Source organism: Strongylocentrotus purpuratus, unplaced genomic scaffold (genome assembly GCF_000002235.5).
Source record: "Strongylocentrotus purpuratus isolate Spur 01 unplaced genomic scaffold, Spur_5.0 spur5_scaffold_15, whole genome shotgun sequence".
In the NCBI taxonomy this organism is placed as follows: domain Eukaryota; kingdom Metazoa; phylum Echinodermata; class Echinoidea; order Camarodonta; family Strongylocentrotidae; genus Strongylocentrotus; species Strongylocentrotus purpuratus.
The window spans coordinates 30,356,657-30,367,186 of NW_022145600.1; the positions used below are offsets into that span (position 1 = coordinate 30,356,657).

A 10,530-nucleotide genomic window follows, 5' to 3' on the forward strand; every position below is an offset into this window, starting at 1 on the left:
GGGGGGGTAAGGTCACCTTTTTTAGGTCAGCCATGGGAATTTTTTTTTTTTTTTTTTTTTTTTTATAAAAAAAAAATATCCAAAAGGGGGGGTTTAGGGTGGTTAAGGGGGGGGGGGGTTTACACACAAAAAATTACCCCCCCCAACCCCCCCCCCCCCTGTGTACGCGCCTGGGTGGGGGTGATACCAAATACATTTTTGTTTAACTCCGCTTATTACTCATTGCCCTCGTAGATGCTTCGGATTTCGTGTTCCTCAACAAACAGATCTCGTTCCAGCCGGTCCCGGATTTCGAATGTTCGGTTCGGCCCGACTGTGAGAACGGCTCGCTTGAAAGAACTGAGAAAGAGAGGGGGGGGTCAAAATATAGCGAGAGAATGACGTCATCGGAATGCGTTTTGCCTTATAAGGAAGGCTAGTATGGAACTTGAGATAGGCTAATACGTGTTCACCCCTCCCCCCCCCCCCCAAGAATCAACAACTGATGATAACTGAGGCACATGGGCATAGTTGTTTTTCTAACATATACCTCTTCCCCGACCCACTACATGCATCCGTCAATGATTATAGTGGCATGGTCATAGGCGTAACCTGCCTGAGGGCACATGGGGCCATGACATCATCTGTTAATCCATTAGGAAGGGTTAAAAGTTTTTCTATGCAATTTAGTGGTCAAGACTGAAGCCCTACCCCTACCCCCCCCCCCACCCCCCCCCCCCCCCTCCCCCCCCCCCCCCCCCCCCCCACCCCCAAGTAATAACCACTATATAAACCATGACACCCCAACAGATCTAAATAAAGGCTTACTTTGGCTTACTTCGAATCATCGGATCATCACGTCGGGTCGGGTGGTCGCGTTAATTACCCGACCTTTGGTGAAATTATGCCCTTTTATTCGTGAACTGTCGGGGGTAATGTTTATGAAATAAACCCACTCATCTACAAATGGTTGGTCCGTGTAACACGACTACCCGACCGGACGCGGTGACCCGGTGATTCAAAGTAAGCCCTTACTTTGGATCATCTTCTGGTACCAGTTCTTTTATCTGAGAAAGCAGAGCGTCCATTGTTCGGATGCAAACTCCAGGATCCCAACGGTTCTACAAAAAATTAATCAAGGAATGTAGTATTGTCTCCTTTTTTTAAATGTTGGTCAGCACACAACTTTTACACTTCACTAATTGCATTCCAAAACATAGTATTGGACATAATTATGTCATGATACTTTGAAACCAAATAAACCTAAATCTTGCTGAATATAACAAATTATGAAAATCTATGCACTTATATGAATATGAACGAATGGGAAAACACAAATACGTGACTCGAATCTGTTAGCTATGTCAACGAAATGTACCTATAGCTGAATAAATAAACTTATTCCTCATTGCTACTCTACATGTATAATGACCTTCTACATGCAAATAAAAAAATCAGCTCTTGTTACCTTAACCAGTATTGCTTTGACGATAACTACCCACTTATGAATACCCCCCCCCCCCCCCCACCCCCCCCCCCCCAAGCCCACTCTCCCCGTACGCAACTAGTTATTACGAAAATTCACCTCAGTAAATCTAGACGTCGCCAGTCTGTCGGTTTGTATGGTAGCGATTCTCTGGATGGTTCTGCGTTCGTCGTCTCGCAACCCATAACGGGTTTCAGGAATGCCCGCAATCTTATTCGGTGCCCACCAGGCTAAGGCCTTCATACTAAGATGATTTAACAGGGAAGATAGAACGATCAAGACATTTAAAAGGGTGGAGGCCGGGCGAGAGAATAGCGGTACGAGACGAAGAGAGACAGAAGGGAGAGAGGACAGAAAGACGGCGAAGCGGGGGCGGAGAAGGGGTGGAGAGGGAGAGAGGAGAACGGGACAGTTTTTATTTCATTAAAAAAAAATGGTGTTGATTGCAGTTAACGAGTTTCGATGGTGGTGTAAGTGAAAGAAAACAAGAGATAGGGAGGGAGAGAGGGATGGGGAGAGAAAGGGCGGAAAGAGAGAGAGGGGTTGGGAGAGAAAGACAATGGGAAGGAAAGAGAGAGAGTTTTTTTTTTAATGTTTTACAATTTTCTTTGCGCGCCTGATCTGAAATCTTGAACTCTTAATTTTTACCCTAAAGCCCCTAGAGAACAGGCCTCTGTGATGAAGAGGCAGAACCCTTTTGGAGGTCTTGGGGAGAAGTCCACGGACGCTCTTCAAGATATCCGCCTTGGGTGGTAGGAAACTCCTTCCATGAAATTTGCACTTTATTGGTTTATTTCGCTGGAAATCTTTTCTCTCCCCCACACACACTCCCTCCCTCCAAAGGACAAATTCATACAACAAAGAGTTGTCTCAGGAACCATCCTCTTTTTAATGATAAGGTCCAGGGACCAATTAGGACCACTGTTCATCTGTTGTAACTGATTACGGCAGTTGTACATTTACATTATTATGTCAAATTATCCAGAGATAAATCAAACTTATTACGTTTCATAAAGACCCGCTCAACTTCATGTGAAGTTTTCGTTAAATAAAACGGTTTTCTAATTATAATTAAACTCATGTAATTTTTTTCCTGGGGACCTCGTGACGAGTAATTTCATTATCCTGTTATTAATAAATGAACTATAATACCTGGAATTCAGTCTGCATACATTTTATGTTGCTAAGTAGGGAAAGCCTCGGACTAGCTTTCAGGTTGTCAGGAAAAAGATATGTTTAAACCTTATGCATAAAATGTCAATATGTTACGAAACCTGTCTATTTAATTAAATTACGAAAATAGACTTTTATCCAAAAGGCCCCGGAAGGGACATTTTAAAAGAAAATCAGGCGAGGACAAATAACAAAAACTTTAAAATTCGAGAAAAAAAAATTGAATTCGATTATAATTATATTATTTTTTTGTTTCGTCATGAATTCATTAGTTTTATTTGTTATGTCCCTCCTGGGGCTCCGTAATTATCTTACGATTTTATATGTTGATCTTTCTCCCTCGAGCGGACATTCAGACAGTTTCTTGGGCTTGGCAATGCTGGAGGTGGCTCATCAGGGGTGATTCTCTTTTCTGCCTGTATCTCACCACGCACAAGCAAGCTGTGATTCCCGCAGTTGACCGTCGTCAAAGCAAAGAATCTTTCATTCTCGTTTGCGGGGACAGGCGCCTCGTCTGGGGTTAGCCCATCCACTGATATAGGACAAGAACACGAAATATTTCTTTGTTATCATTATTTCTGCAAAATGACATCAATACAATCCGTTTATTAGTTAAATCGAATGATTCATATCAGCGGCGGATCCAAAAGATAGGGGGTGGTCAAGGGTCCCGCTTAAGGGCTCCTAGCGGGTAGCATGGACAGAGCCCACGGCGGGGTCCAGGGGCGAAGCCCTCGGTTACTCTTTTTAGCAATTAAGAAAAAATTTCAAGATGGCCTTTATGTAATGTTCTCCTTGAAACTCACCAGCTTCTAATTCTTAGTACACTGCGAGAGCGTGCCCATAAGCGCGAACCATTCCCGATGGGGTTCAGGGGAAGAGCCCCCATACGCTCTCGAGTTTTAGCAATTCAGAACCTTCAAGATTGTAATCTAAAGACTAATAGGATCCAATTCATATGATTTTTTCTGATTTCGGAGTTGTGGCAAGAAGAAATCCTGCCATGCCATTAGAGATAATAAGAATTACTTCCAAGAAATCGTCATTACACCCATTCAGCTGTCTAACACTTTCTAAAATGATATGTGAGTGTACCTCGGTCCCCAGCTAATTTCTTCTCCTCCTTTCTATTTTCTAATAATCTTTTCTTAATCTCCAAATAAGTTGGTGTTTTTTTTCTATTTTCACTATCTATAAATATCATATATTTTATCAAAATATATATGATTTAATAACTGTTCCTTCCCTATGTTTAACTCAACTTTCCCTACATGGATACCTTTCCAATTTATATTTGTAATCTCTACTAAATTAAATAAATTCCCTCACTCTTCCCAAATTGGTTTTATTTTCTCACAAAGACAAAATAAAATGCTCGTAAGTTTCTTCATATTTACTACAAAAAGAACATAATCATGTGTTAAAGGGATAGTTGAGTTTTGTTGCAGAGGGCGCTACACAAAACACAAATGAAAAAGGTGAGTGTCAAATTTGAAAGAATGTACAATTCGAATGACGAAATCATCTTTGTTTGATCAAAATCGGTTCAGAGACGGCTGAAATATCCATAAATATAATCATCTCTAATATTTGTGGTGCCCCACAAATATTCTGTTATTTTGAACCAGCCGTTCAAAAAACGGTCCCCGTATTTTTTTTAAGTGGAGCTGACTTGGTATGATCGTATTCAATCTAAATTCACACAATTGGGGGTCTAAAATTACCTTCATACCTGTGGCAACTTTAGGTTCTAAAAGGGCACTAGAAATGGCATGAATAAGAATAAGAGCAATAACCATGCACTTGAAGGCATTTTCCGTCTTAAAGGTACTATGTCCCATTTGCAGGCCAAAAAAATGAAAAAGTTAAATTCCAACAGCATTTGAAAGATAATACTAATTTAGAACTTCCCTAAAAAAGGTGGGGCTTGAAAATGTCTTCAAGTGGGAAAATAATGACTATTAATTGTCAAATCGACTTTAGGGCTATAGAGCCCAAAAGTAATAGTCTTGATTTTCAAACAATTGTACCGAATGGTCATACGTTTTATGCTGCGCAAAGATTCAATCAGTTTAATCTTGGCCATCACAAGAAGTGGGTTATTGATGTAGACAAATGCTCATGTACCCTTTACAACTCTTTTCATGTATGTTATTACCAAAGAAGAAAAAAGGCCAGTCAGTTACTCAATAGTGTCTGACAGTGAAGTCTAGCAAGTAAACGGTTTTCCTTGCATAATTTGAATATGAGGACACTGCTAACGTTTACATTTTACAGATAGGACATACATGACATATTCATAATTCCTGCAAAGTTCTACAGAATTTGAGGTGGGCTGCAAAAGGGACATAGTACCTTTAAACAAGAACTCAGCTTTGTTGAGGCTGGCTTTAGTGCCCCCCCCCCCCCTCTTTGGGCAAACGGCAAAATAAAAAATGCTAATGAACCTTTTTTTTTTAGCTTGTCAGAAAATGTTAGAATTGTGCACTCTCATTTTATAGAGTGTAGAATAAATAAGAAGTAAGGGAATAAAGAAGCGAATGATGAATGAGTATGGATGAAGATTATAATGAATGAACATACAAGTGTACGAGGTAATGAGAAGTGTAGTGGATAAGTCACCGGACTGTGGATCACAAGGTACAGGGTTCAAATTTTCGCCCGGCATATAGCTTCGTTTAGTCTCATTTGAGTCAGCAGCCTAACATGTTAGCCTATGGAATTTTACCCAAAAAATCGTTTAAAATTCTTTCTTTCTTTTTTTTTTAACGAAAAGCACATCCACCCCGACGTACGTTATCACTAGCTCTTTCATTGGAGCCCTCATGTCCCATTGACTTTTGAAAGTTCACCCACCGTAATTTGATCAAAATAGGTTGCAAGCTCGCCATGTGAAACAAGTCGAACTTTGGACTCAGTTTTCCAAGCGATTGTAAGGTTTTAGGTCAAGCACACGAAGGATAAGAAGCATGAATTATTAATAGATCAGTTCTGATCGGTTCACTGTGTCCATTTCATCCAACCCCCCCCCCCCCCCCCCCCCCACCGTAATTTGTCCATTGAGATAAGCAAACATTTTGCCGAGGTAAGCAAAAACATGAATATTCATGATCGCCATGGACTATTCGATTATTTACAGAGGGGTGAAATTGTGCACCACATCAAACTCCCCTACTTTAAGTCAAGTATTTCATTGTATTATGTAGTTTGGTAGGTTTATTTTAATAACTGTAAATTATCAGATATCAATGATAGTTTAAAGATATGGAAAATGTTCTTGTATTTTATATTGAGCAAAGCAATCTCACATACGAATTCACTACCAAGTGTCGTCTAATCCGCCGATTGTCGTCTGCTATATACGTCCAGCGAGCGAAAATGAGACAACCGGAGCAATATGCACCAACGTTCTTGGGCAAAACGTTGATCTACATTTGCCACTCTCCACCCAGATGTTATATGGGTACAGGTAGAATGCGAACGTTAATTTGTAGTAGTGTGTAGTTTGCTCAGCATTGTAAGTGTCTGTAAGATGGTCGCTGGCTGAAATGTTCCCCAGGGAGTGGAGAATATGCATACTTTGTGTGCGGGCAAGCCCAAATCCGACGACAGGGGTATTTACTTTTAAGCGTTTACAGGCATCGTCAATGTATTAAGCGCTATATATATATATTATCATGAATTTATATATTACATACTATTATTATGAATGGAAGAACGAACGAAATGTCCGAAAAAGTGAATTCATGATGTTATGAATCACAATGTTGGATGCATAAATAAATGTAAGTGAAAGAAAAACATACTTACTGCTCGTCACATACTTAAGAAGGAGCCTGGATGATGCTGCTCTCAGCCGAGCGCCTTCATCTTGACGTTCTGCTTTATCCTTCGTTTTACAGAAGTGGTAGGTACCTTTGTAGAGAGTGACGGCAAGTTCAATGTGCCAGTATTGTTGTCCTCCAAATTTCAAAATGCCGCAAAGCACATTCCGATCTGAAACAAAATCCACGTTCAATCTGACCCCGAAAAAAAGACAGTTTTTTATTGTTTCTGTATCATTCCTTTGTGGGATAAGCTATATTTAGAAGGGGTGAAAATGAAGACAGCTTTGTATAAAGTTGTTGTTTTTTCCGAAGGTTCGTTCTTCCGGAGGTTTATAATTCCGAGGTTTCGTTATTTCAAAACACAAATTTCCCATTCCAGAAGGTAAATAATTCCAAAAATTAAGAAGAGATCATTATTCCTAATGTTTGTTACATTATTCCAGAGGTTCATAATCAGAAAATGAATTAGGGAAATGTGCCGGGTATCCTTTATTTTCTAATTGAACCTAAAAATATTTAAGCGTGCATGACAAAGATTATGAATCATAACATGAATCTAACCTTGATTGGTCTGTGTCCAAAATTCCATTGTCTATCAGTACCTGCCGATGATCTCGCATCCACTTGTATTTTTCTCCGACTTTTGGTAGTTCTACGTTAGCCCTCTCTCTGCTGGTCGTGTAACCCTCAAAGGCCTCCTCATAATTGAAGTTGAACTCATTACCGGGATCCAAATAAAAACGTCTGTTTCGATCATCATTGACATAGTCCACCTCATCGGTAGACGAATAGGTGCCAATTATTCTGTGTCCGTCTATACGGACGTCATCCTGTCGAAAAATATTTGTTTACATTGAGCATTATCAACTCAGGACGTGTGATATTGGAGAGAGATGTGTTGTCGGGAGCGTCAAAAAGAAAGCACGATATACGGGAGCTTATAAGTGCCAAGCAGATGACGAGATAAGAAGACGGGAAGACAAGTTAAATGACGAGAAGTCGAATTGTTGAAACTCGGCAAGTCGACTTGTTTGGGACAAGAAGGCAAGATTGAAACTCGGCAAGTCGACTTGTTTGGGATAAGAAGGCAAGATGACTAATTGTTGAAACTCGGCAAGTCGACTTGTTTGGGACAAGAACACAAGATGACGAGTTGTTGAAACTCGGCAAGTCGACTTCTTTGGGACAAGAAGGCAAGACGACGAGTTGTTGAAACTCGGCAAGTCGACTTATTTGGGACAAGAACACAAGATGACGAGTTGTTGAAACTCGGCAAGTCGACTTGTTTGGGACAAGAACACAAGATGACGAGTTGTTGAAACTCGGCAAGTCGACTTGTTTGGGACAAGAACATAAGATGACGAGTTGTTGAAACTCGGCAAGTCGACTTGTTTGGGACAAGAACACAAGATGATGAGTTGTTGAAACTCGGCAAGTCGACTTGTTTGGGACAAGAACATAAGATGACGAGTTGTTGAAACTCGACGAGTCGACTTGTTTGGGACAAGAAGGCAAGATGACGAGTTGTTGAAACTCGGCAAGTCGACTTGTTTGGGATAAGAAGGCAAGATGACTAATTGTTGAAACTCGGCATGTCGACTTGTTTGGGACCAGAACATAAGATGACGAGTTGTTGAAACTCGGCAAGTCGACTTGTTTGGGACAAGAAGGCAAGATGACGAGTTGTTAAAACTCGGCAAGTCGACTTGTTTGGGACAAGAAGGCAAGATCACGAGTTTTTGAAACTCGGCAAGTCGACTTGTTTGGGACAAGAAGACAAGGTGACGAGTTGTTGAAACTCGGCAAGTCGACTTGTTGGACAAGAAGACAAGATGACGAGTTGTTGAAACCCGGCGAGTCGGCTTGTTTGGGATCAAATCAAATCTGGGCGCAAACATCAAATATTTTAACTTATATACAAATAAGTCATATGCCCCCCTTGAAAACGTTTTACCGGTAGCCTATACATCAACGAGTGCTTAATCAAGTTTCGAGTTTCGACAACTCGTCATCTTGTCTTCTTGTCCTAAACAAGTCGACTTGCCGAGTTCCAACATCACGACTTCTCGTCATTAACTTGTCTTCCTGTCTTCTTGTCTTCTCATCTCGTCATCTGGTTGGCACTTATAAGCTTCCGTAACGATTTCATTCCAATGATAAAATCGATAAACATGTCTTTCTTGCACGCGAGGTGTAATTTCGATTGATTTATTACCCTTGCGCCAATCAAACTCCAATCACTATACGTGTTCCATGTCGCTCTCTCTTGTGGTGCGTCAAAATACACTATCATTTTTATTGACGCTGTCCTACGTCAGACATAAAATAACGCCTTGTGTGCTATAGAATAAATATTAATTATATATATATATATATATATGTATTTCTTTCTATTTCCGTCATCTTTATTCGATTCCATTCAACATAATTTGTATTCCACTTGAATATGTGAATTATGAAATGATTACACAGAAACTGAAATAAGTATATTTTTGTTAAAGCACCGATGTTTTAGTCAATTAATGCATTAAATGCATAATAACATTTTATGACAAAATAATAGCATTTAATAATTAAAGCAGTTTAAAAAAAAGTTATTGAGAGTAAAAAGAAAGGTACAGAATGAAATTTATCATGAATATATAATGAGCCCCCAACCTTTCTTAAAGGGATGAGTGAGTAGTGGAACCCAGAAAACGGGGCCATGAGCTTTAGAATCATTGAATCATCTCCCTTCTTGCCTCTTATAGCCGAAACCCTCCCCCTCCCTCCCCTTCGTACCACTATACCATAAAAAAAAAGATTATCAGGCGGATCAAGGAGGAAAATAATATGTTAAGTGTATCATCCCCCTACACCCTGTTTTGCTTCTCTTTCGCTCTGTTCCTCTATGTCCTTCGATTCCCCCCCCCTTCTCTCGCTCTCTCTCTCTCTCTCTCTCTTTCTTTCTTTCTCTCTCTCTTTCTCTCTCTCTCTCTTTCTCTCTCTCTCTCTTTCTCTTTCTCTCTCTTTCTTTCTCTCTCTCCTACTATTATATTTTCTATTTTTAACTTATTTTTTCCCTAATTGTTTCTCATGCATGAAACAAAGATAATGTCTGCAAACCTCTCCTTAAATTGGTGAAAAAAGGAACAACGTGCCTTACTTAGTAATTATTGACTGTTTTTTAATGAAAAGTCGATTGAGTACAAAAGTACAACCTGATCAACTTACTTGAGCCATGGCCATGTCAATCGTCGTTTTATCCAGTTGATTTGCGGGAAATAACTATGGCGTTGACTATAACACTGACATACGCCCGTAGGGTATTTAGACTAAAATGTCTAATTGATAGGCAATTAGTTACATTATAGGAGAAATAACAGATAGTGGGGAAAAACAGTCGCGCTAAATATATCCCATTATCAGCCGAGGTACAGAGTGAGCGCTTGATTAGGAGAACAAATATTAGCTTTAGTTGTATTTCATTAAATATTAATTTTAAGTTCGATTCGATATACATCAACATATTACATTTAGATGTATGATAATGACAAGGTATATACAACAATGGGGTCGTCTTAAGCATGCCTGAAGTGACGTCCTTTCGAGAATAAAAATAAGAATACATTATTGGCATTGCCGAAAAATATGGTCTTTGACGAGCAAAATAAGTTATCACAATAATTATTGTCAGGTGCATATTGAGTAGCTGGGTTTTAAACGGGGGAGGCACTGATTAAAATGTTTGAAATATCTGTGAAATGCAAAGACTGCTAGACAATATATGCTCCTTTAAACTTGAACCTTAAATTTAAAACATTATCATTCTTGTGTATGATATGAAGGCTCATGTTTGTTAAAAGAGAACAACCATGTTAAGGAATACGATACAGGGGTAGGGGCTACACCTCCTCCCTTTATTCTGCCCCAATGGGACTATAGATTTCTTGTACTCGGGGAAGCGGCCTCCATATTCAGACAGGGAGGAAACCGAAAAATAATATTAGTAATAATAACATTGAAAATAATGACAATTAATGATAATAATAATATTAATAACCAAAATGATATTAATAAAAAGTT

General features: G+C 39.6%; 1 protein-coding gene across 1 annotated transcript; it reads right to left on the bottom strand.

The window, feature by feature from the left end:
• Window positions 1-215: 215 nt before the first annotated feature.
• On the bottom strand, window positions 216-3,527 carry LOC762469 (decapping and exoribonuclease protein-like). Its single transcript, XM_030986055.1, has 5 exons — window positions 3,494-3,527; window positions 2,954-3,170; window positions 1,565-1,709; window positions 1,015-1,100; window positions 216-339 (listed from the first exon to the last, which is right to left on the bottom strand). Exons 1-5 carry the CDS (start codon window positions 3,525-3,527, stop codon window positions 216-218), a joined length of 606 nt encoding a protein of 201 aa, XP_030841915.1.
• Between the last annotated feature and the right edge of the window lie 7,003 nt (window positions 3,528-10,530).

Bases quoted from the DNA above. Each gene is read 5' to 3' on its own strand.
- LOC762469 (XM_030986055.1), bottom strand. From the start codon at position 3,527: ATGGGGGCTCTTCCCCTGAACCCCATCGGGAATG. The intron at 1,710-2,953 runs GTAAGATAATTA...AAATCATCTTAG, and splicing joins AAAGATCAACATATAAAATC to TATGAAGGCCTTAGCCTGGT. The intron at 1,101-1,564 runs GTGAATTTTCGT...AATTTTTTGTAG, and splicing joins CGACGTCTAGATTTACTGAG to AACCGTTGGGATCCTGGAGT.